Raw genomic sequence first — 26,019 nt, 5'->3', positions numbered from 1 at the left:
TCCTCCCTCTCTCCCTTCTGTCTCTCTATCCTATCCTTCCTCTCCTCCCTTCTCCCTTCTATCTCTCTCTATCCTCTCCTCCCTTTCTCTCTTCTGTCTCTCTCCATCCTCTCCTCCCTCTCTCCCGTCTGTCTCTCTCTATCCTCTTCTCCCTCTTTCCCGTCTGTCTCTCTCTATCCTCTCCTCCCTCTCTCCAGCCTGTCTCTCTCTATCCCTTCCTCCCTCTCTCGTCTGTCTGTCTCTCTCTATCCTCTCCTCCCTCTCTCCTGCCTGTCTCTCTATCCTCTCCTCCCTCTCTCCCTTCTGTCTCTCTCTATCCTCTCCTCACTCTCTCCATTCTGTCACTCTATCCTCTCCTCCCTCTCTCCCTTCTGTCTCTCTCTATCCTCTCCTCCCTCTCTCCTGTCTGTGTCTCTCTATCCTCTCCTCCCTCTCTCCTGTCTGTCTCTCTCTTTCCTCTCCTCCCTCTCTCCCTTCTGTCTCTCTCTATCCTCTCCTCCCTCTCTCCCTTCTGTCTCTCTCTATCCTCTCCTCCCTCTCTCTCTCTATCCTCTCCTCCCTCTCTCCCTTCTGTCTCTCTCTATCCTCTCCTCCCTCTCTCCCTTCTGTCACTCTATCCTCTCCTCCCTCTCTCCCTTCTGTCTCTCTCTATCCTATCCTCCCTCTCTCCCATCTGTCTCTCTCTATCCTCTCCTCCCTCTCTCCCTTCTGTCTCTGTCTATCCTCTCCTCCCTCTCTCCCTTCTGTCTCTCTAGCCTCTCCTCCCTCTCTCACGTCTGTCTCTCTCTATCCTCTCCTCCCGCTCTCTCGTCTGTCTGTCTCTATCCTCTCCTCCCTCTCTCCCTTCTGTCTCTCTATCCTCTCCTCCATCTCTCCCGTCTGTCTATCTCTATCCTCTCCTCCGTCTCTCTCTCCATCTCTCCACTGTATGTCTGTGGCATTCTATAGTTAGTGACATTTGTCCAGTAAATGCATATTGAATGGTAATAACATGTTCTAATCTGCTCCATATCCCTTTAAGCCCTGCCCTGGTTACACTCATGCCTTAATGGATTGTTCCTCTCAGAAAAACAGGTCTGAACATTTAACACTATCTAGTTCATATCAGATAGCTGTCATAATATCAACATGGGGTTACATGACCTGGAGAAAGATATTTCCTAGACATATTGGGCTCCCGAGTAGCGGTCCAAGGCACTGCATCTCAGTGCTAGAGGCGTCATTTACAGACACTGGTTCGATTCCAGGCTGATTCTCAACTGGCTGTGATTGGGAGTCCTGTAGGGCGGCACACAATTGGCCCAGCGTCGTCCGGGTTTGGCCGGGGTAGGTCGTCATTGTAAATAAGAAGGTATTTTTAACTGACTTGACTAGTTAAATAAAGGTTCAATTCAAATATATATATATATATATATATATATATATATATATATATATATATATATATATATATATATAACATAATACAGATCAAACAGCTAAGGTACTCTCTTAGAAAAAAGGTTCCAAAAGGGTTCTTCGGCTGTACCCTGACACGTCTTGACCAGTAAAGGGGTCTATTTGTTATTGTAGTTTGGTCAGGACGTGGCAGAGGGTATTTGTTTTCATGGTTTTGTGTATGTGTTTAGATAGAGGGATATTTTGTGTAGAGTGTTTCTGGGGTTTATTGGTGTAAGTGTCGATGTAGAGGGGGTAGTTGATTTAGGTGGTTCGGGGTGTGTGTGTATTGTAGAGGGGTATTTGATTTATGTGTTCCGGGGTGTTGGGTATGTTCTTGTGTTTGTATTTCTAAGGGGCTGTTCTAGTTTTGTATTTCTGTGTTGGCCTGGTATGACTCTCAATCAGGAACAGCTGTACATCGTTGTTGCTGATTGAGAGTCATACTTAGGGAGCCTGTTTTCACCTGTCACTTTGTGGGAGGTTATTTCCGTGTTTAGCGTTATGCCTTACAGGACTGTCTATCGTCGTTGTGTTTTTTGTATACGTGTTTTGTTTTGGTTTCCCTTCTTTGTCCTAATAAAAGAAGATGAGTGTACATATACCCGCTGTGTTTTGGTCTCAACCCTACGACACCCGTGACAGTACCCATAGGAGAACCCTTTTTGGTTCCAGGTAGAACCCTCCGTGGAAAAGGTTTTACATGGAACCAGAAAGAGTTCTACCTGGAAACAAAAGGGTTCTATCTGGAACCAAAAATGATTGTTCAAAGGGAGAGCGAAAGAACCTGTCATAGGGGTCGTTGAATGGAGACCAAGGCGCAGCGTGCATAGTGCTCATTCTTTGTCTTTAATGAATACACTTTAACAACAAAACAACAAACAACCAACAACAGTCCCGTCAGGTACACTAGAATAAACGGAAACAACTACCCACAAACCCCAAAGGAAAACAGGCTGCCTAAGTATGGCTTCCAATCAGAGACAACGAAAGACACCTGCCTCTGATTGGAAACCATACCCGGCCAAAACATGGAACACGAAACATAGAAATAGAATTCTAGCACGATCCCAGCTAGAAACAGAAAACCCAAAAACCACCCAAAACAACCACCTGTCACGCCCTGACAACTCCACTATGGCAAATGACCTCTTACAATGGTCAGAACGTGACAGTACCCCCCCAAAGGTGCAGACTCTGACTGCACCCCTAACCTAACCAAACCAACAAAAACAACCCCAAACACAAAGGGAGGGAAGGGAGGGTGGCCAACGTCTATGGCGGCTCACAACCCGTCTTGGCTCGATGCTGGGTCTAGCCCGGCAAGGGCGGAGCGCTGGCACAGGACGAACTGGGCTGTGCTGGGGAATGCGGGGTACCGTGCGTGGAGCAGGCGTAGGATATCCTGGGCCGAAGAGCCGCACTGGAGACCAGATACGTTGAGCCGGCGCACTTCTTCCTGGCTGCCGGCCAACTCTCGCACGGCAACGTTGAGGAGCTTGTACCGACCGCACCGGACTGTGAGTGCGTATGGGCGACATAGTGCACATCACACCATACTGCATTGCTCGCCCCTCTGCACGCCCGCTCCGCAGTGCCATTTCCGCCAGTACCTCTCTCCGGAATCTAGCGTCGAGCTCCGCACTTGACTCCCTGACTGGCTCCGGTTTACTCCATGGCTCTCTCCGATACGCCCGGGAAGTTAGGTCAGGGCTCCCTCTTGACCTTGACAAACCCCAAACATTTTTTTGGGGGGGGGCTGCCTCTCCGCCTTGCCTCCTGGAGGATACAGCGCCTCATAATATCGTCGCTCCCTCTTGGCTTCCTCTAATTCCTCCTTCGGGCGACGATACTCCCCAGCCTGGTTCCAGGGTCCCTTCCCATCGAGGATTTCTTCCCACGTCCACGACTCCAGGTACCTTCTCTCACGCTACTTTGTCCTTTTACGGTGGGTAGTTCTGTCATAGCTGTCGTTGAATGAAGACCAAGGCGCAGCGTGCATAGTGCTCATTCTTTGTCTTTAATGAATACACTTTAACAACAAAACAACAAACAACCAACAACAGTCCCGTCAGGTACACTAGACTAAACGGAAACAACTACCCACAAACCCCAAAGGAAAACAGGCTGCCTAAGTATGGCTTCCAATCAGAGACAACGAAAGACACCTGCCTCTGATTGGAAACCATACCCGGAAAACATGGAAAACGAAACATAGAAATAGAATTCTAGCACGATCCCACCTAGAAACAGAAAACCCCAAAACCACCCAAAACAACCACCTGTCACGCCCTGACCACTCCACTATGGCAAATTACCTCTTACAATGGTCAGGACGTGACAGAACCCTTTTAGGTTCTTGATAGTATACACTCTTAGAAAAAAGGTCCTAAGCCAAATGAAATGAAACATCCGGTTCTTAGCACTCACATGACACTCAATAGCAATTGGTTTTAAACCAGTTGAGCAAGCAATGTAACACACCAATCAGACAGTATACCAACATATAAGTGTACGTATATGACACAAACCAATGGTACAAAAGCCATATGATGAGTCACTCCTAATAGTACTAGCAGCTGATCCAGAATCCCTGGAGAGTCACATGGTCCCATGGTGAATACATCCCAGATCATTACATAAATCTATGGACATTCTCCTTGCATAAAGTGTCAAGCAAATCCAATATTCTACTATCCATAGTACACTCCTATCCAATAGTCCGCACTAGGGCACTCTCTCACCGTGTTTAAAATTCCCACAATATCTTGCCCCAGGGTTTGAATTAGATCAGGACAGCCCCATACACATTCAAATATATTCAATGGTACCCCTTTGCGAGCTCTAAATATTAGACACATGTGAATTAATATTTACATATTTTAGTTAACAGGGACATTGCACAATAATTTACATCTCAAAAAACACTGACATAAATTCATCCGTAGTCCTGGGCAAATTACATTCACCAGAACAACCACAGTCCTGGAGAGGTACTAAAGATAAATACATGTTCCTAAGAAAGTTTAGTGTTGAGGAACATATTTCATCAGTGTTAAGGGAACTGTCTTAAGGAATATAGATCATCATTGTTAAGGGAACTGTCTTAAGGAATATATACTGCTCAAAAAAATAAAGGGAACACTTAAACAACACATCCTAGATCTGAATGAAAGAAATAATCTTATTAAATACTTTTTTCTTTACATAGTTGAATGTGTTGACAACAAAATCAGACAAAAATAATCAATGGAAATCCAATTTATCAACCCATGGAGGTCTGGATTTGGAGTCACACTCAAAATGAAAGTGGAAAACCACATTACAGGCTGATCCAACTTTGATGTAATGTCCTTAAAACAAGTCAAAATGAGGCTCAGTAGTGTGTGTGGCCTCCACGTGCCTGTATGACCTCCCTACAACGCCTGGGCATGCTCCTGATGAGGTGGCGGATGGTCTCCTGAGGGATCTCCTCCCAGACCTGGACTAAAGCATCTGCCAACTCCTGGACAGTCTGTGGTGCAACGTGGCGTTGGTGGATGGAGCGAGACATGATGTCCCAGATGTGCTCAATTGGATTCAGGTCTGGGGAACGGGCGGGCCAGTCCATAGCATCAATGCCTTCCTCTTGCAGGAACTGCTGACACACTCCAGCCACATGGGGTCTAGCATTGTCTTGCATTAGGAGGAACCCAGGGCCAACCGCACCAGCATATGGTCTCACAAGGGGTCTGAGGATCTCATCTCGGTACCTAATGGCAGTCAGGCTACCTCTGGCGAGCAGATGGAGGACTGTGCGGCCCCCCAAAGAAATGCCACCCCACACCATGACTGACCCACCGCCAAACCGGTCATGCTGGAGGATGTTGCAGGCAGCAGAACGTTCTCCACAGCGTCTCCAGACTCTGTCACGTCTGTCGCATGTGCTCAGTGTGAACCTGCTTTCATCTGCGAAGAGCACAGGGCGCCAGTGGCGAATTTGCCAATCTTGGTGTTCTCTGGCAAATGCCAAACGTCCTGCATGGTGTTGGGCTGTAAGCACAACCCCCACCTGTGGACGTCGGGCCCTCATACCACCCTCATGGAGTCTGTTTCTGACCGTTTGAGCAGACACATGCACATTTGTGGCCTGCTGGAGGTCATTTTGCAGGGCTCTGGCAGTGCTCCTCCTTGCACAAAGGCGGAGGTAGCGGTCCTGCTGCTGGGTTGTTGCCCTCCTACGGCCTCCTCCACATCTCCTGATGTACTGGCCTGTCTCCTGGTAGCGCCTCCATGCTCTGGACACTACGCTGACAGACACAGCAAACCTTCTTGCCACAGCTCGCATTGATGTGCCATCCTGGATGAGCTGCACTACCTGAGCCACTTGTGTGGGTTGTAGACTCCGTCTCATGCTACTCTAGAGTGAAAGCACCGCCAGCATTCAAAAGTGACCAAAATATCAGCCAGGAAGCATAGGAACTGAGAAGTGGTCTGTGGTTACCATCTGCAGAACCACTCCTTTATTGGGGGTGTCTTGCTAATTGCCTATAATTTCCACCTGTTGTCTATTCCATTTGCACAACAGCATGTGAAATGTATTGTCAATCAGTGTTGCTTCCTAAGTGGACAGTTTGATTTCACAGAAGTGTGATTGACTTGGAGTTACATTGTGTTGTTTAAGTGTTCCCTTTATTTTTTTGAGCAGTGTATATACAGTTGAAGTCGGAAGTTTACATACACCTTAGCCAAATACATTTAAACTCCGTTTTTCACAAATCCTGGTATTTAATCCTAGTAAAAATTCCCTCTCTCAGTTAGGATCACCAATTTATTTTAAGAATGTGAAATGTCAGAATAATAGTAGAGAGAATTATTTATTTCAATTTTGATTTATTTCATCACATTCCCAGTGGGTCAGAAGTTTATATACACTCAATTAGTATTTGGTAGCATTGCCTTTAAATTGTTAAATTGAGTCAAATGTTTCGGGTAGCCTTCCACAAGCTTCCCACAATAAGTTGGGTGAATTTTGGCCCATTCCTCCTGACAGAGCTGGTGTAACTGAGTCAGGTTTGTAGGCCTCCTTTCTCGTACACGCTTTTTCAGTTTTGGCCACATATTTTCTATAGGATTGAGGTCAGGGTTTTGTGATGGCCACTCCAATACCTTGACTTTGTTGTCCTTAAGCCATTTTGCCACAATTCTGGAAGTTTGCTTGGGGTCATTGTCCATTTGGAAGACCCATTTGCAACCAAGCTTTAATTTCCTGACTGATGTCTTGAGATGTTGCTTCAATATATCCACATAATTTTCCATCCTCATTATGTCATCCATTTTGTGAAGTGCACCAGTCCCTCCTGCAGCAAAGTACCCCCACAACATGATGCTGCAACCCCCGTTCTTCGCGGTTGGGATGGTGTTCTTTGGCTTGCAAGCCTCCCCCTTTTCCTCCAAACATAACAATGGTCATTATGGCCAAACAGTTCTATTTTGGTTTCACCAGACCAGAGGACATTTCTCCAAAAAGTACAATCTTTGTCCCCATGTGCAGTTGCAAACCGTAGTCTTGCTTTTTTATGGCAGTTTTGGGGCAGTGGCTTCTTCCTTGCTGTGCGGCCTATCAGGTTATGTCGATATAGGACTCGTTTTACTGTGGATATAGGACTCGTTTTACTGTGCCAATAGGTACAAAAGAGATACTTTTGTACCTATTTCCTCCAGCATTTTCACAAGGTCCTTTGCTATTGTTCTGGCATTGATTTTTACTTTTCGCACCAAAGTACCTCCATCTCTAGGAGACAGAACGTCTCCTTCCTGAACGGTACGATGGCTGCGTGGTCCCATGGTGTTTATACTTGCGTACTATTGTTTGTACAGATGAACATGGTACCTTCAGGCGTTTGGAAATTGCTCCCAAGGATGAACCAGACTTGTGGAGGTCTACAATTTTGTTTCTGAGGTCTTGGCTGATTTATTTTGATTTTCCCATGATGTCAAGCAAAGAGGCACCGAGTTTGAAGGTAGGCCTTGAAATACATCCACAGGTACACCTCCAATTGTGTCACGTTCGTTGTCTTCAAACTCCCTGTCAAATATCAGCCAAGGCGCAGCGTGCCGGTAATTCCACATTCTTTATTGGAAAAAACTGAACAAAACAATAAACAGGTAAACAGAAAGAAACGTGACGCAACTGTGGCGAACACAAAACACTCACAGAAGATCCCACCACAATAAGACCAAGCAGCGTGGCATGGACCAGTGGACATGGGAGGAGATTCTGGACGGCAAAGGACCCTGGAGTCAGGCTGGGGAGTATCGCCGTCCGAGGGAGGAGATTGAGGCAGCGAGAGAGGAGCGGCGATATTACGAGGCACTATGCCAACGACAAGGCAAGCATGACAGGCCGCCCCCCAATTATTTTTTTGGGGGCGGGGGGGGCACAAGGGGAGATTGGCAGAGTCAGGGTGGAGACCTGAGCCAACTCCCCATGCTTACTGTTGGGAGAGTAGGACTGGTCAGGCACCGGGTTTTGGTGATCCATGGCGCGGAGCCTGCAGTGATGATCCATGGCATGGAGCTTGCAGCGACGGTCCCCAGTCCAGAACCTCCTTAGACGGCCTACAGTCCGGAACCTCCTGAGACGGCTCACAGTCCGGAACCTCCAGCGATGTTCCCCAGTCCAGAGTCTTCAGTGATGGTCTGCAGTCCAGAGTCTTCAGCGGCGGTCTGCAGTCCAGAGTCTTCAGCGGCGGTCTGCAGTCCAGAGCCTCCAGTGGCGGTCTGCAGTCCAGAGCCTCCAGCGGCGGTCTGCAGCCCAGAGCCTCCAGCGGCGGTCTGCAGCCCAGAGCCTCCAGCGGCGGTCTGCAGCCCAGAGTCTCCAGCGGCGGCCTGCAGCCCAGAGCCTCCAGCGGCGGCCTGCAGCCCAGAGCCTCCAGCGGCGGCATGCAGCACAGAGCCTCCGGTGATGATCTATGGTCCGGTTCCTCCTCCGACGATCCACGGTCCGGTGGCACAAAAGAAGAGGGATCAGCGGTCGGAGCGGAACCGCCACCATGGGTAGATGCCCACCCAGACCCTCCCCTATAGGTTCAGGTTTGCGGCCGGGAGTCCGCACCTTGGGGGGGGAATAGGGGTACTGTCACGCCCTGACCTGAGAGAGACGGTTTATTTCTCTATTTTGTTAGGTCAGGGTGTGGGGTGGGCAGTCTATGTGTTATATTTCTATGTTGTCTTTTTCTTTGATTGGCCGAGTATGGTTCCTAATCATAGGCAGCTGTTTATCGTTGTCTCTGATTGGGAATCATACTTAGGCAGCCCTTTTTTCCTCCTTCAGTGTGGGATCTTGTTTTTGTACAGCTTAGTTAGCCTGCAGAACGTGACGTTCGTTTTCTGTTGTTTATTGTTTTGATTTAGTGTTCTGAGTTAAAATAAATTTTGAACATGAGCACTCACCACGCTGCACCTTGGTCTCCTCATTACGACAATCGTCACAAATTGACTCAAATGATGTCAATTAGCCTATCAGAAGCTTTTAAAGCCATTACATAATTTTCGGGAATTTTCCAAGCTGTTTAAAGGCACAGTCAACTTCTGACCCACTAGAATTGTGATGCAGTGAATTATAAGTGAAATAATCTGTCTGTAAACAATTGTTGGAAAAATTACTTGTGTCATGCACAAAGTAGATGTCCTAACCGACTTGCCAAAACTATAGTTTGTTAACAAGAAATTTGTGGAGTGGTTGAAAAATGAGTTGTAATGACTCCAACCTAAGTGTATGTAAACTTCCGACTTCAACTGTACATCATCAGTGTTAAAGGAACTGTGTGACATGAAACTGATGTGGACCTCCTTAGAAAGCCCCATGATGTCTGTTTCATGTCTGGGTGTACGGGTGTAATTGTGTCTAATGCTCAGTCGTGCTTCTGCTGAGCCTACACATACACACACACACTCTCTCTCTCTCTCTCTCTCTCTCTCTCTCTCTCTCTCTCTCTCTCTCTCTCTCTCTCTCTCTCTCTCTCTCTCTCTCTCTCTCTCTCTCTCGACGCGAATGTCAATGGAGAAAACATCTAGTGTAGGTCTTCTGCTGAGGAGAGAACAGTGTGCTGCTTGTCTCCTGCTCTGTTCCCTGTCATCACTAGAGGATCTGAGAGGAGTTAGTGGTTCTGATGGCTGAGCTGGTTAGAGCGTGGATGGTGCTTGTAACACCAAGCGGTTGTGGGTTTAATTCCAGCACAGGTCACTACTAATGAATAGCTTAACATTAAGTCCATTTGGATTACAGCATTTGCTGAATGAACATATCATTCATCAGTTCCGATCTTGAATGTGCCAGGAACCCCCTTAGAGCTGTACAACTGAGTTGTTGGTGTCTACACAGATATTTATACCTGAGCCACAGAGACAATGTAGAATAAAGACCCTCAGCGACCACGGCGACCACAGCCCAGCAACCGTCTCAGCTATCAGTTTTTTCATCCAAACGACCAAACAGGGACAACAATGGCATGACGTCACATCCACATCATTAGTCAATGACCTGATCAACTAAACATAATCACAGAATAATTAGAACACAAAAAACCCTGTGTTTGTTGGGGCTCCCACTCCTTATGATCTGTTTAGCCCCATCTGGGAGGCCAAGCCACAGACCCACAGAGTGGACTTGGAGTGGTTATTTCTCAGTAAATATCAATCAAAGTGGGACAAACCGTGTGAGTGGCGGGGAGAGCCCAGATGTAAGCCATTAGAGCATGAAGACATTTCACAGTTGACTTGGTTCAGAGCAGCAGTATTAATGAAGCTGTTAGCTAGCTTGGGACTGGGAGGCCCCTGACCAGCCCTGGCCTGTGGAGGAGAGGGTAACTGATAGCCCCACAGAGAACTACTGGACCTTTACTTTCAACTGTCAACAGTCCAGGGATAACACGCACACACACACACACACGCGCACACACACACACACACACACACACACACACACACACACACAGCCTCCCGCTGTCCACATCTCAGTCAATACCCCTTCCCCCTCTCTCTGTCTCCTTACTTTCCTCAGACTTTCTGCTTGCTCAATTCCTTAAGTCGTTAACTTGTGTCCACTTATCCCCTCTCTCCCTCCATCTCCCCCTCTCTCTTTCCCTCTCTCCCGCTGTGGTTTCTGTCACTTGTTCACAGACGAGTGGCCATTACATCACTATGACCTAAATGTGTCACATCTCTCCCTCCCTCTCTCTCTTCACCTCCCCCCTCTCTTTCCCCCTCCCCTCTCTCTCTACCTCTCTTTCTCTCCTCCTTCTCTCAATATTCCATGGTGTCTTTCTTGAGATTTCTCCAAAACATATCTTTCTCGTTGACCCCCGTCCAGTGAAGGTAGAAAACGTTACTTTTTCAGGGTGCACACTGACCCAGACTGTGGTGTAGTGTCCATGTCCCTGTAGTGTGTGTGTGAGAGAGAGAGAGAGAGAGAGAGAGAGAGAGAGAGAGAGAGAGAGAGTTCCTCTACTCCTCTGCGCTAACACACTGGGTCAAGTGCTAACACACCAGTCCCTTCTGCTTCTTCAGTTAAAACACCCCCCAACACAGAGACCACAACACAAAGCCCTCATCTCCTACTTATGCTCCCAGACATAAACACCTTTTCATTTATGTAGGCTATTGCTGACACAGTCTCATAAAACCTTATGCCCATCATCAACCCCCCCGCAACACACACACACGCACACACACACAAAGGCACATGGCCATTGTCCGTCCCTTACAGGAGAACTGACAGGACAGGGGACAGGAGAACTGACAGGAAGGGGGACAGGAGAACTGACAGGACAGGAGACAGGAGAACTGACAGGAGGGGGGACAGGAGAACTGACAGGACAGGAGACAGGAGAACTGACAGGAGGGGGACAGGAGAACTGACAGGAGGGGGACAGGAGAAATGACAGGACAGGAGACAGGAGAACTGACAGGACAGGACACAGGAGAACTGACAGGACAGGGGACAGGAGAACTGACAGGAAGGGGGACAGGAGAACTGACAGGACAGGAGACAGGAGAACTGACAGGAGGGGGACAGGAGAACTGACAGGACAGGGGTCAGGACAACTGACAGGAGAGTGGACAGGAAAACTGACAGGAAGGGGGACAGGAGAACTGACATGAGGGGGACAGGAGAACTGACAGGACAGGAGGCAGGAGAACTGAAAGGACAGGGGACAGGAGAACTGACAGGAGGGGGACAGGATAACTGACAGGAGGGGGACAGGAGAACTGACAGGACAGGAGACAGGAGAACTGACAGGACAGGGGACAGGAGAACAGACAGGACAGACAGGACAGGGGACAGGAGAACTGACAGGAAGGGGGACAGGAGAACTGACAGGACAGGAGACAGGAGAACTGACAGGAGGGGGGACAGGAGAACTGACATGACAGGGGTCAGGACAACTGACAGGAGAGTGAACAGGACAACTGACAGGAAGGGGGACAGGAGAACTGACAGGAAGGGGGACAGGAGAACTGACAGGAAGGGCGACAGGAGGCTAAAACTTTAGATATTGTTAAATATTGTTGGTCCTTTGACATTTTAGTGTGTGTGTGTTTTAAGTTTCAAAAAGTATACCAGACTTGTTGATAATAAGGTTTGCATTGGGACTCACCTAAGCAGGCAGATCCGTTTTGATTGGGCTCATATCCCTCTTCACAGATGCACCCACCCACCGGCACCATCCAGTCACCTTCTGCGTTGCAGTGCATGCGAGGGGCGGAGCCTCCCTGTGCTTGGCTGTGGGGAACACAAGTCCCAGTCACAGGGACCAAGGCGGTAGGCTCCGCCCCTGAGGGTGTGGCCGGATAGGAAGCAAGATAGCGATTGGTTGCTGGGCAGCGGCGGTAGAAGATGGACACACCCATGAGAGAGACGCATGCGCCGCTGTCGACGATGGCCAGGACGAATCTAAAACAGGGTTCAAGGGTCATAACATGTTAACTTATTATCAGGCTTGAACTGCACTGTTGGTTCAGGGCTTGTAAGTAAGCATTTCACGGTAAGGTCTACACCTGTTGTATTCGGCGCATGTGACAAATAAAGTTTAATTTTATTTGAAGGACCACTAGATAGGTGACAGCAATAGTTTAGGTGAGTTAGTTACCATACACTGTTGCCTACAAAGTGGCAAAGGACTATTTGTCACAAGTGATGAGCATGGTTTGAATATGGAAATGTTCCTGAATTTGTTTCAAACGTTCTCGTACAGTACCCATTGCGTGTGAGCGGAGCGAAGCTGCGGGTCTTGATGTTGACCCGACGGTAGCGGTCTGGTTGGTACTGGTGAGGCAGGCTGGGCTCCACCTTGGTGAAACTCTTATCTGCTGCTATGGTGTCAATCTTCACCCAGCCCTCCCTCGTGTCCTTCTCTCCACTGGACGGCTGGACAGAGATGGGAAAGGGGGATGGGGAGGAAGAGAGGGAGGAGAGAGGGGGATCATGTAATACATTTCATTGTGGAAATTAAAATGTGAGGGATTAGGGAGAAGGATAAGATAAAGAGCATGTAACAGTTGATTCAAGTATTTAAGAGTATGCAACAGTTAGCTCTGAGGGTACTCATTGAGTCAAAAACAAACAGTCACGGACCTGTGACAGTCTGTGTTTTAATATAATCTAATTCTTCCCAGTTTCAAGATAACCGTGCTAACTTTCCCCAGCGACTTAGACTCCTGGCCTTCCTGCTGCTCTCCACTCTACATTCCTCTCCACTTCACTCATCAGCCTCTTATTTGAATTTTAAACAGTATCTAACTTTCCCCAAAGAGAAATGTATTCATCCACAAATACTGCATCCTTCCCTCTGTGAGAGCAGCACACGACACGCGGACACAACAAGAGCTCAGCACCCTATCGACTCGGCAAAACAGCTCTGTAACTGGTCTCCTACAAAGCACTGATGTGAGATGAGAAATGTAGTTTATTTAATGAGATTGAGGGGGATGAGAATGAGAGGAATGTTATGGCAAACCAAAGCATAATTGTTTCCTTGCTTTTGGAACACGCTTTGGAACATGCAGAACTACATATTACCAAAATGGGATAATGGGAAATGTAGTCTTTAAGCTCTACGTCTTGACAGATGTTTTTAGAAACTATAAATACCATGGGAAGAGACAATTTGTCTTGGCTTAAAATGGCTTAAACTGTTTAGTATTAATCAAAAATGTATCAGTTTCACTTCAAATAAAAAGGTTTGACAGCATTGCCATATACAATTCAGGTCAGTTTTGGATGTCCCAATGCCTTGGCATCAGGTTCATGAACTGACATATAAAACAACAATTGACACATCAATTTGTTCATTTCATTGTAAACTATTATATAAAATACTTGCTACAAAAAGAATGCTCAATATATGGGCATTGGACAGTCAGCCTTGTGTAGACACGAGGAAACACAATCTATAGAACATATTTTCTGGTACCGTACATCAGTGGTTCGCTTCTGAGTCAGGTCCAGGAATGGTTGTTCTGTCATAACTACAACTACAACCTTATCGATATGGATAATGTAGCTAGTGTGACCATATTGTCAGTGCTAAGCAAGCTATTTATCTTTATTAATGGCAACATCAGTTTATCAAGCCAACTATCTTTATTAATGGCAATGTCAGCTTATCAATGCTATTTATCTTTATTAATGGCAACGTCAGCTTATCAATGCTATCTATCTTTATTAATGGCAACGTCAGCTTATCAATGCTATCTATCTTTATTAATAGCAACGTCAGCTTATCAATGCTATCTATCTTTATTAATGGCAACGTCAGCTTATCAATGCTATCTATCTTTATTAATGGCAACGTCAGCTTATCAATGCTATTTATCTTTATTAATGGCAACGTCAGCTTATCAATGCTATCTATCTTTATTAATGGCAACGTCAGCTTATCAATGCTATCTATCTTTATTAATGGCAACGTCAGCTTATCAATGCTATCTATCTTTATTAATGGCAACGTCAGCTTATCAATGCTATCTATCTTTATTAATGGCAATGTCAGCTTATCAATGCTATCTATCTTTATTAATGGCAACGTCAGCTTATCAATGCTATCTATCTTTATTAATGGCAACGTCAGCTTATCAATGCTATCTATCTTTATTAATGGCAACGTCAGCTTATCAATGCTATCTATCTTTATTAATGGCAACGTCAGCTTATCAATGCTATCTATCTTTATTAATGGCAATGTCAACTTATCAATGCTATCTATCTTTATTAATAGCAACGTGTAACGGTTGTCGTCGGGGATAGAGGACCAAAACGCAGCAGGAATGTGGATGCTCATCTTGTTATTTATTTTAACATAAAGAGAACACCAAAATAACAAAAACGAAGAACGCACGAACAACAAAACAGTCTTGTCATGCTCACACAGGCAAAACAAGAAACAATCTCCCACAAACACTTAACCAAACACATACCCATATATAGGACTCTCAATCAGAGACAACGAGAAAGCACCTGCCTCCAATTGAGAGTCCAACCCCCATCAACCTAAACATAGAAATACAACAAACCAGAAAGAACATAGAAATACAAAACATAGAACATAGACCAAAACCCGGAAATAATAAATCAAACACCCTACTACATAAATCCCCACCCCGAACCACATAAACAAAATACCCTCTGCCACGTCCTGACCAAACTACAATAACAAATAACCTTTATACTGGTCAGGATGTGACACAACGTCAGCTTATCAATGCTATCTATCTTTATTAATGGCAACGTCAGCTTATCAATGCTATCTATCTTTATTAATGGCAACGTCAGCTTATCAATGCTATCTATCTTTATTAATGGCAACGTCAGCTTATCAATGCTATCTATCTTTATTAATGGCAACGTCAGCTCATCAAGCCAACTATCTTTATTAATGGCAATGTCAGCTTATCAATGCTATCTATCTTTATTAATAGCAACGTCAGCTTATCAATGCTAGCTATCTTTATTAATAGCAACGTCAGCTCATTAAGCCAACTATCTTTATTAATAGCAACGTCAGCTTATCAATGCTAGCTATCTTTATTAATAGCAACGTCAGCTCATCAAGCCAACTATCTTTATTAATAGCAACGTCAGCTTATCAAGCTAGCTATCTTTATTAATAGCAACGTCAGCTTATCAAGCTAGCTATCTTTATTAATAGAAACGTCAGCTCATCAAGCCAACTATCTTTATTAATAGCAACGTCAGCTTATCAAGCCAACTATCTTTATTAATAGCAACATCAGCTTATCAATGCTAACTATCTTTATTAATGGCAGCGTCAGCTTATCAAGCTAGCTATCTTTATTAATAGCAACGTCAGCTTATCCAGCTAGCTATCTTTATTAATAGCAACGTCAGCTCATCAAGCCAACTATATTTATTAATAGCAACGTCAGCTTATCAAGCTAGCTATCTTTATTAACAGCAACGTCCACTTAACAAGCTAGCTAAAATCTTATCTGGTTGAAGCATTGTTCCAACCAAAAAGCACATCAATGAAACAAAGTCTTATTTCTGACATCACAACTAGGAACATGTGTATGTGGCATTACACCTACAATAAGAAGGTGGGATATTAGTGGCATTATGGGAAGTGTAGTCTTTCTGCCCTACCTCTGCATTCCATGTCCTCTCCAGCTCTCTCTGTGAGTCGGCCTGTTTGTAGTAGAGGGTGAGTGTCTCTCGGCAGGAGGGCGAGGGCGAGCGCAGGCTGGCACAGTCCCGCACGGAGAAACGCAGCGTCACAAAGACTCGTGGTGCCGAGAAGCGGAAGAGGAAGGGCGTGGCCAGCCAGTTGTCCTGGAGACGGGGGTTCTGGTTGACGTTGCAGACCTCAAAGGTTCGGATGAGTTTCCCCCGGTCATCTAGGACACTGACCTCATCCCACTGAGAGAGTGAGAGAGAGAGAGAGAGAGAGAGAGAGAGCGAGAGAGAGAGGGGGGAAGAGGAGAAGACAGAGAGAGAGTTATTACTTTATGGATCACTGTATGGGACTTTCTAGGTTATCCTTGAGGTTGGATAGGTTAAGTCCAAGAAGCATTGTACTTTTAGCTTGGTGATGAGTCATTATCAGTATCACTGCACCATTTGAAACTCCCTCTTCATCTGTGTATGCTGTGTGTGTTTGAAATGTGATCTCACTTAAATTGAGAGGAGGAATAAGTAGGAGTAGTTATAAAAACAACAGTACAAAGACTCACAGGCAATACCTTTTTAATATACATTGTAAAACAGTATTAGGACATGAGAGAAGTATTCTTCATCATGAAATCTGATCAACTGATAAATACTAGCACTAAGAAATCTCTATCCCAAGAAGAAATATCAACACATTGAATAAGGCATATTGCTGTGTTTCCCTTTGACTGAGTTCCTTGTTCACTAAACTCAGTCTGACTTGATGGCAGAGATGATACGTGGAGCTGAGTTATCACCAGGAATATTCGTGCCTGTTGAGAAGAATGGGTAGAGTCTCTCAGTAAAGGTGCAGCCAGTGAAAGAGTAGATATGAGACCTGGCCTCCACATAAAAGAAAACCTCACCCTCCTCATAATCCACAAAAAAAACCACCTTCTGGGGCTTCTGTCTCAGGGAGAGGTTGACCCAAGGCCCAGCACAAGCCTTGTATTCATTCATATTCCACTGCCCTACAGTCCAGTATCCATCTACAGGACTTGCTGATTCATCACAATCATTCCTGTTGATGGACTCTCCAGCCACTCATAAAACCCACATAGACTTCCCCTTCACCTGCACCTTATAATAGAATCTCCCTGAGGAGAACCTCTTATTCCCTAAAACACAGGCATTATTATCAAACCTCTCTGGGTTGGCAGGGAGATTCTGTTTTATGCTTCCATATCTCACTTTTTTCCGGTCCTCAGACAGGATGAGTTTGGTATTCACTGTATGAGGGTCCAAAGTCACATCCACTGCACACTGCTGTGTCCTCTTCAGATCAGCATCACACAACTTCCCCATCTCTTTATTCAGTATTTTCCAGCTGAGACAGTACTCCTCATAGTCCCCACACACAGACCACTGTGGACACTGATCTCAGACCAGTACTTGGTAGTTGGAAGGGTGGTGCAGATGGATGGAGAGCTCTGGAGGAGGAGGAGGAGGAGGTGATCTTAAATATCTGAGAGCTGCTCCAGCTCAGTGCTTCTCATCTGTAACTCAGTGATTTCCTGCTCCAGCTCTTCAATGATTATTTCAGCCTGCTTCTCTGCTGCTTTACGTTTCTTCTCTATCTCCATAATGACCTCAGCCTGGCTTCTCTCAATGGAGCACACTAAAGCAGTGAAGACCTCCACATTGTCTGCTATCTCTCTCTTTGTATCTATCTTGCTGAGCTCTACTGTCTGTTTGATCTCCTTAACCTTCAGCAGTCTCTCCTGGATCATCTTCTGAACTTTACTCTTAGTCTTCCCTATCTGAGTCTTCCCCTCACCATACTCTTCCTCTATGGGGACAGTCTTGTGAGTCTTGTGGTCTGTCTCAGTGCAGAACTGACACACACACGTCTGGTCTCTCCTACAGAACAGCTCCAGGGGTCTCTCATGCTTCTTACACACCCTGTCTTACAGGTTCTCCACAGGGTTGATCAGCTTGTGTTTCTTGAAGGAAACAACTCTCTGATGAGGCTCCAGGTGAGTCTCACAGTAAGACTTCAGGGCCTTGTGCTCCCCCTCAGTGCAGACGTCACATGGTACTTCTCCAGGTTTGGCGGTGGTTGTCTGGGCTTGTCCTGGGCTGATGGATGTGGCTTCAACTGGAGCCAACTTCTTGAGCTGAGCAGCCATTTCAGAAATGAAAGTGTTGACACAAAGCTCAGGTCTTCTGCCAAATATCTCTACACATTGGACACTGGCACAAGTCAATGGTGTCCCAGTATCCTCTGATACAGGTAGTAGTTGTGTCCACATGGGATGGAGACTGTCTCAGTGAACACATCCAGACAGATAGAACACTGGAACTGCTCTTCAGACAGGAGAATACAGGAGGAATCCATAGCTGGAAAAATATCATGGGCCCTCTGAAATCCTTAATTCTATCTCATTTTCTTCTTTTTAATCATTCTGTTTCATTTCTAGGTGTCAACAATATAGCAACACACTGTTTTATACACTGTTAAATCATGTAACAACATAGAAAACAAGTATCACACATTCTATTTGTTCACCTTCTCTCTACTCATCTCCGCGTGTGTTGACTGTTCTTTCTCTTCTTCTGATTAGAAAAAGGGTCAACAGTGACTGGAGGCTACAGGAGGCGCAACTGTGTGGATAGATTCTGAGTGTAAAAGATCGATCCTGTTCATAACATTGAGGTTTCCATTAGTTTCACTTTAGCAGTCATGTCACTAAGCCCCTCCCTGCTCAGTATTGTTTACAGAGAGAGAAAGAGAGAGAGAGAGAGAGAGAGAGAGAGAGAGAGAGAGAGAGAGAGAGAGAGAGAGAGAGAGAGAGAGAGAGAGAGAAGGCAAAAAGGGCCTTCTATGCCATCAAAAGGAACATAAAACTTGACATACCAATTAGGATCTGTCTAAAAATACTTGAATCAGTTATAGAACCCGTTGCCCTTTATGGTTGTGAGGTCTGGGTTCCGCTCACCAACCAAGAATTCACAAAATGGGATAAACACCAAAGTGAGACTCTGCATGCAGAATTCTGCAAAAATGTCCTCCGTGTACAACGTAAAACACCAAATAATGCATGCAGAGCAGAACTAGGCCGATACTCACTAATTATCAAGATCCAGAAAAGTGATCTTAAATTCTACATCATCCTAAAAGGAAGCGATTTGCAAACCTTCCATATTTAACTAGGCAAGTCAGTTAAGAACAAATTCTTATTTACAATGACAGCCTAGGAACAGCGGGTTAACTACCTTGTTCAAGGGCAGAACAACAGATTTTTATCTTGTCAGCTCAGGGATTTGATCTAGCAAGCTTTTGGTTACTAGCGCACCGCTCTAACCACTAGGCTACCTGCCGCCCCAATCTTCCATAACAAAGCCATCACCTACAGAGAGATGTACCTGGAGAAGAGTACCCTATGCAAGCTGGTCCTGGGGCTCGGTTTACAAACACAAACAAACCCCACAGAGCCCCAGGACAGCAACACAATTAGACCTAACCAAATAGTGAGAAAACAAAAAGATAATTACTTGACACATTGGAAAGAATTAACAAAAGAACTGAACAAACTAGAATGTTATTTAGCCCTATACAGAGAGTACTCCGTGGCAGAAAACCTGACCACTGTGACTGACCCAAAATGAAGGAAAGCTTGGACTATTTACAGACTCAGTGAGTATAGCCTTTCTATTGAGAAAGGCCGCCGTAGGCAGACTTGGCTCTCAAGAGAAGATAGGCTATGTGCACACTGCCCACAAAATGAGGTGGAAACTGAGCTGCACTTCCTAACATCCTGCCAAATGTATACTACCGCTCAAAAGTTTGGGTTCACTTAGAAATGTTCTTGTTTTTGAAAGAAAAGCAATTTTTTTGTCCATTAAAATAACATAAAATTGATCAGAAATACAGTGTAGACATTGTTCATGTTCTAAATGACTATTGTAGCTGGAAACAGCTGATCAACTATGGAATATCTACATAGGCCCATTATCAGCAACCATCACTTCTGTGTTCCAATGGCACATTGTGTTAGCTAATCCAAGTTTATAATTTTAAAAGGCTAATTGATCATTAGAAAACCCTTTTGCAATTATGTTAGCACAGCTGAAAACTGTTGTTCTGATTAAATAAGCAATAAAACGGGCCTTCTTTAGACTAGCTGAGTATCTGGAGAATCAGCATTTGTGGGTTCAATTACAGGCTCAAAATGGCCAGAAACAAAGACTTTTCATCTGAAACTCATCAGTCTATTCTTGTTCTGAGAAATGAAGGCTATTCCATGCGAGAAATTGCTAAGAAAATGAAGATCTTGTACAACGCTGTGTACTTGCATTCTTATCGGCAAACTCAACAGCCTTGGATTCTCAAATGACTGCCTTGCCTGGTTCACCAACTACTTCTCGATAGAGTTCAGTGTGTCAAATTGGAGGGCCTGTTGTCCGGACCTCTGGCAGTCTCTATGGGGGTGCCACAGGGTTCAACTCTCAGGCCGACTGTTTTCTCTGTATACATCAATGATGTCGCTCTTGCTGCTGGTGATTCTCTGATCCACCTCAGCGCAGACGACACCATTCTGTATTCTTCTGGCCCTTCTTTGGACACTGTGTTAACAAACCTCCAGACGAGCTTCAATGCCATACAACACTCCTTCCGTGGCCTCCAACTGCTCTTAAATGCAAGTAAAACTAAATGCATGCTCTTCAACCGATTGATTCCCACACCCGCTCGCCCGTCCAGCATCATTACTCTGGACGGTTCTGACTTAGAATATGTGGACAACTACAAATACCTAGGTGTCTGGTTAGACTGTAAACTCTCCTTCCAGATTCACATTAAGCATCTCAATCCAAAATTAAATCTAGAATTGGCTTCCTATTTCGCAACAAAGCATCCTTCACTCATGCTACCAAACATACCCTCGTAAAACTGACTATCCTACCGATCCTCGACTTCGGCAATGTCATTTACAAAATAGCCTCCAACACTCTACTCAGCAAATTGGATGCAGTCTATCACAGTGCCATCCGTTTTGTCACCAAAGCCCAATATACTACCCACCACTGCGACCTGTATGCTCTTGTTGGCTGGCCCTCACTTCATATTCATCGCAAAACCCACTGGCTCCAGGTCATCTATAAGTCTTTGCTAGGTAAAGCCCCGCCTTATCTCATCTCACTGGTCACCATAGCAGCACCCACCTGTAGCACGTGCTCTAGCAGGTATCTTTCACTGGTCACCCCCAGAGCCAACTCCTCCTTTTGCCGCTTTTCCTTCCAGTTCTCTGCTGCCAATGACTGGAACGAAGCTGAAGGATTATAACTCCCTCACTAACTTTTAGCATCAGCTGTCAGAGCAGCTTACCGATCATTGCACCTGTACATAGCCCATCTGTAAATAGCCCACCCAACTACCTCATCCCAATATTGTTATTTATTTTTTTGCTCCTTTGCACCCCAGTATCTCTACTTGCACATTCATCTTCTGCATATCCATCACTCGTGTTTAATTGCTAAATTGTAATTATTTCGCCACTATGGCCTATTTATTGCCTTACCTCCTTAATCTTACTACATTTGCACACACTGTATATAGACTTTTCTATTGTGTTATTGACTATACATTTGTTTATCCCATGTGTAACTCTGTGCTGTTTGTGTCACACTGCTTTGCTCCATCTTGGCCAGGTCGCAGTTGTAAATGAGAACTTGTTCTCAACTGGCCTAGCTGGTTAAATAAAGGTGAAATAAATAAAAAAAATGTAAAACTACTCCCTTCACAGAACAGAGCAAACTGGCTCTAACCAGAATAGAAAGAGGAGTGGGAGGTCCCGGTGCACAACTGAGCAAGAGGATAAGTACATAAGAGTGACTAGTTTGAGAAACAGACGCCTCACAAGTCCTCAACTGGCAGCTTCATTAAATAGTATCCGCAAAACACCAGTCTCAACGTCAACAGTGAAGAGGCAACTCTGGGATGCTGGACTTCTAAGCAGAGTTGCAAGAAAAAGCCATATCTCAGACTGGTCAATAAAAATAACATTTTAAGATGGGCAAAAGAACACAGACACTAGACAGAGGAACTCTGCCTAGAAGGCCAGCATCCCGGAGTCGCCTTATGTTGGAAGTTGAAAACACTCTAACCTTCAGAGATGACCGGGACATCAGTGGAATGGATCTGGCACACGAGACTCAGAATTTACCTGATCTGATCAGCCTTTGAGCTGCTTTCCTTTCTCTGTGAGAAAAACCTGGAGGAATTCTATCCTAACCTTTGGACATCCCTAAGAATTGCAGTCACCCTACCAGTAACAGTAGCATCGGCAGAGAGAATCTTTCAAATGAAAGCTCATCAAAAGCTACCTGAGGTCTTCCATGTCACAGGAACGTTTGAGTGGTCTGACCATCATGAGCAGAAATCATGACGTGGGGAAACACATGTCCTATGATGACATCATTGATGATTTTGCCTCAAAAAAGTGCAGAAGAGGAATATTTTGATGGTAAGATATTAATTCAAACATTCAAATGTTTACACACTTAGTAACATTTAAGAACCGCCACTGGAAGGGAGGATTGTAGTGGGAGCACTGGGGTGTCAGGTGTGACTGTGTGGCAATGGCAAATGGTTTACATGTCTCACGGGTCAGGTAGGAGGGCCCCTTAGCAGAATTTTGCTTAGGGCCCCAGGGAGGTCAGGCCCCTCGGCACTTACAGTATGCATAGTTGGTAAATCCAAGGGAGAAATGGCCCATGGACTCAAAGGTAAAACATTAATATTTTCATTGTAATATACAGTGTTATGATATCAGAGAAGATATCAGCATAATACAAATAAATAAGCTGATAAACATATACAAACATATTCTCTAATGAATGTACAAATATAAACACAGTCATACTTTATGGGAGAGATGATAAGATGAGCTGTGTTGGAAGGATTATAGCCTGTAGAGAAGAATGGGTGGAGTCTCCGTGAAAGTGCAGCCAGTGAAAGAGTACATATGGGACCTGGCCTCCACATCATAAAAGGAGACCTCACCCCCCTCATAATCCACAAACACCCCCACCTTCCCGGGCTTCACTCTCAGGGAGAGGAGAACTTTAGGTTCATCATCAGCAATGTACTCCCCACCCCTCAGCTCCACAGTCCAGGATCCTTTTACAGGACTCAGTAGATTCAACCCCTTAGTCTGAGTAGCCATTTGATTACCTGTTCAGGAGTCTTATGGCTTGGGGGTAGAAGCTGTTAAGAGGCCTTTTGGACCTAGACTTGGCGCTCCGGTACTGCTTGCCATGCGGTAGCAGAGAGAACAGTCTATGACTAGGTAGATAGATAGATTCTTTAAAGTGTTAAAGTTCGATCCTGTTCATAACATTCAGGTTTCCAGTTTCACTTCAGAAACGTGGCGTTCTTAAGCCCCTCCCTGCCCTGTACTGTTTACTGAGAGAAAAAGAGAGCGAGAGAGACAGAGAGAAAATGAGAGAAAGAAAGAGAGAGAGACGAGGGGGGTAGAGAGAGTGTGTGGCAGTATGTTATTATAAGTCCTATGGGACCGTATAAAACACCGTTTTATTAATTAATCTTGAAAATATACTCCGAACACTTTTAGCACGGTCTGTTCGTTATGTTAGTTCATAATAACTGCAGGACTTTATGGGACCTTGAGTGGAATGTTATCCAAAGTCCAAGAAGTGTTATCTGGTTTAGCTGGTGATAAGGCCTTATGAGTATCACCTTTAACTAGCTCTCTGCCTCTGTGTTCTGTGTGTTTAAAATTGGATGTGATCTTCAAAAAGTGAGAGGATGAACAAGGGTGGCGTGTATGCGCATTTTGCAAATCCTACAGGAGGAAAAATGACACATGGACTAAATATACAAATATTATTTTATTATTGCAATATAAAGTATTAGCATCAGAGAAACACTGTTCATTGTGCTATCTCATCAACCTATAAGTTATCCTATACTACTAAATGTATGGTAACATTTTTACACATTCATTTTGATGACTGAATTCCATGTTCACTACACTCAGTCAAGCTTGACGTGAGAGATGATACGTGGAGCTGAGTTATCACCTAAATAATTAGTGCTGGGGGAGAGAAGTGGGTGGAGTCTCTCAGTGAAGGTGCAGACAGTGAAAGAGTATATGTAGGATCCATCTTCCATATCATAAATGGAGAACTCACCCTCCTCATAATCCACAAACACCCACCTTCTGGAGCTTCTCTCTGAGGGAGAGCAAGACTCCAGACTCTGTGCGAGCTCCATAGTCATTCCCGTTCTTCAGTCCCACAGTCCAATATCCATGTACAGGGCTGAGTGGATTAAAGCCCCTCCTGTTGATGGACTCTCTAGCCACTCCTAAAGCCCAACCGGTCTTCCCTTTCATCTGCATCTCATAGTGGAATCTCCCCGAGGAGAACCCCTGCATTTTTAAACACAGGGATTTGTGTACAATCTCTCTGTGTTATTAGGGAGTTTCTGCTCTATGACTCCAACTCTCACTTCTTTCCGGTCCTCAGACAGGATAAGAACAGGATATGCTGCATCAGGGCTCAGAGTCACCTCCACTGCACACTGACTACAGGACATCATGTACTCTTCAGAAAGTGAGAGGAGAAATAAGGGTAATGTATTCCTAGTTTGTAAATCCAACAGGATTTGGCACAGACACAATGGCACATGGACTCAAAGATACAACTTTTAAATGTTCATTGTATTATACAGTGTTATGATATCAGAGAAGAATTCATCATAATAACATTTAATAAACTGATAACATACACTCATGTATTCTCTAATGAATGTACAAATATAAACACAGTCATATTGGGCATAATATGCTTTCATTCTGTGTGACTGATTTCCCTGTTCGCTAAACTCAGTCAGACTTGATGGGAGAGATGATAAGATGAGTTGTGTTGGAAGGATTATAGCCTGTAGAGAAGAATGGGTGGAGTCTCTCCGTGAAAGTGCAGCCAGTGAAAGAGTACATATGGGACCTGGCCTCCACATCATAAAAGGAGACCTCACCCCCCTCATAATCCACAAACACCCCCACCTTCCCGGGCTTCACTCTCAGGGTGAAGGGGACATGAGGTTCATCATCAGCAATGTACTCCCCACCCCTCAGCTCCACAGTCCAGGATCCATTTACAGGACTCAGTAGATTCCACCCGTTCCTCTTTATGGACTATCTAGCCATTCCTAAAGCCCTAAAACGTCTTCCCTTTCACCTGCACCTCCTAGTAGAAACTCCCTGAGGAGAACCCCTCCTTTCCTAAAACACAGGGATGAATTTCAAACCTCTCTGGGTTAGCCGGGTGATTCTGCTTTATATCAACACACTTGACCTGTTTCCGGTCCTTAGACAGGATGAGAATTGGATTTGCTGTATCAGAATCCAGGGTGACATCCACTGCACACTGCTGCATCATCTTCAACTTGACTTCAGGAAACTTCTCCATCTTTTTATTCAGTGTCTTCTCCAGTTGAGACACAGTTCTCCTCAATGTCTCTACACCTAGACTGCTGTGAACACTGATCTCAGACCAGTTCTTCGTAGGTGAAAGGATGATACAGACGGATGGGGACCTTTGGAGAAAGATTAACTGGTCGTCAATATCTGAGAGCTGCTCCAGCTCAGTGCTTCCTCTCTTTTGCTCAGTGATTTCCTGCTCCAGCTCTTCAATAAGCCCTTCAGCCCGCTTCTCTGCTGCTTTCTGCTTCTCCTCAATGAGCTCAGCCTGGCTTCTCTCAGTACAGCGCACCATAGCAGTGAAGACCTCCGCATTGTCTGCTATCTCTCTCTTTGCATCTCTCTTGCTGAGCTCTACTGCATGTTTGATCTCCTTAGTCTTCCCTATCTGAGTCTTCCCCTCACCATACTCTTCCTCTATGGGGACAG

The 26,019-nt window shown here is 45.1% G+C and overlaps 1 protein-coding gene across 6 annotated transcripts in view; it reads right to left on the bottom strand.

Moving 5' to 3' along the window:
- The window catches only part of ephb6 (eph receptor B6), a 71,595-nt gene that overhangs the window by 24,669 nt on the left and 20,907 nt on the right, over window positions 1–26,019 (bottom strand). For 4 of the 6 annotated variants that reach the window (XM_014154314.2, XM_014154323.2, XM_045700020.1 and 1 more), the window contains 3 exons: window positions 16,082–16,354; window positions 12,678–12,847; window positions 12,078–12,373 (listed from right to left, as the gene is read on the bottom strand). In XM_014154314.2, coding sequence (XP_014009789.2) covers window positions 12,078–12,373; window positions 12,678–12,847; window positions 16,082–16,354 — 739 coding nt within the window. Of the gene's footprint in view, window positions 1–12,077; window positions 12,374–12,677; window positions 12,848–16,081; window positions 16,355–18,653; window positions 18,801–23,318; window positions 23,520–26,019 lie in introns of those variants that run through there. The other 2 variants (XM_045700023.1, XM_045700017.1) reach the window with 2 other exon arrangements.

Source organism: Salmo salar, chromosome ssa02 (genome assembly GCF_905237065.1).
Source record: "Salmo salar chromosome ssa02, Ssal_v3.1, whole genome shotgun sequence".
Classification (NCBI taxonomy): Eukaryota; Metazoa; Chordata; class Actinopteri; order Salmoniformes; family Salmonidae; genus Salmo; species Salmo salar.
This window is presented reverse-complemented; position numbering and strand designations above follow the sequence as displayed.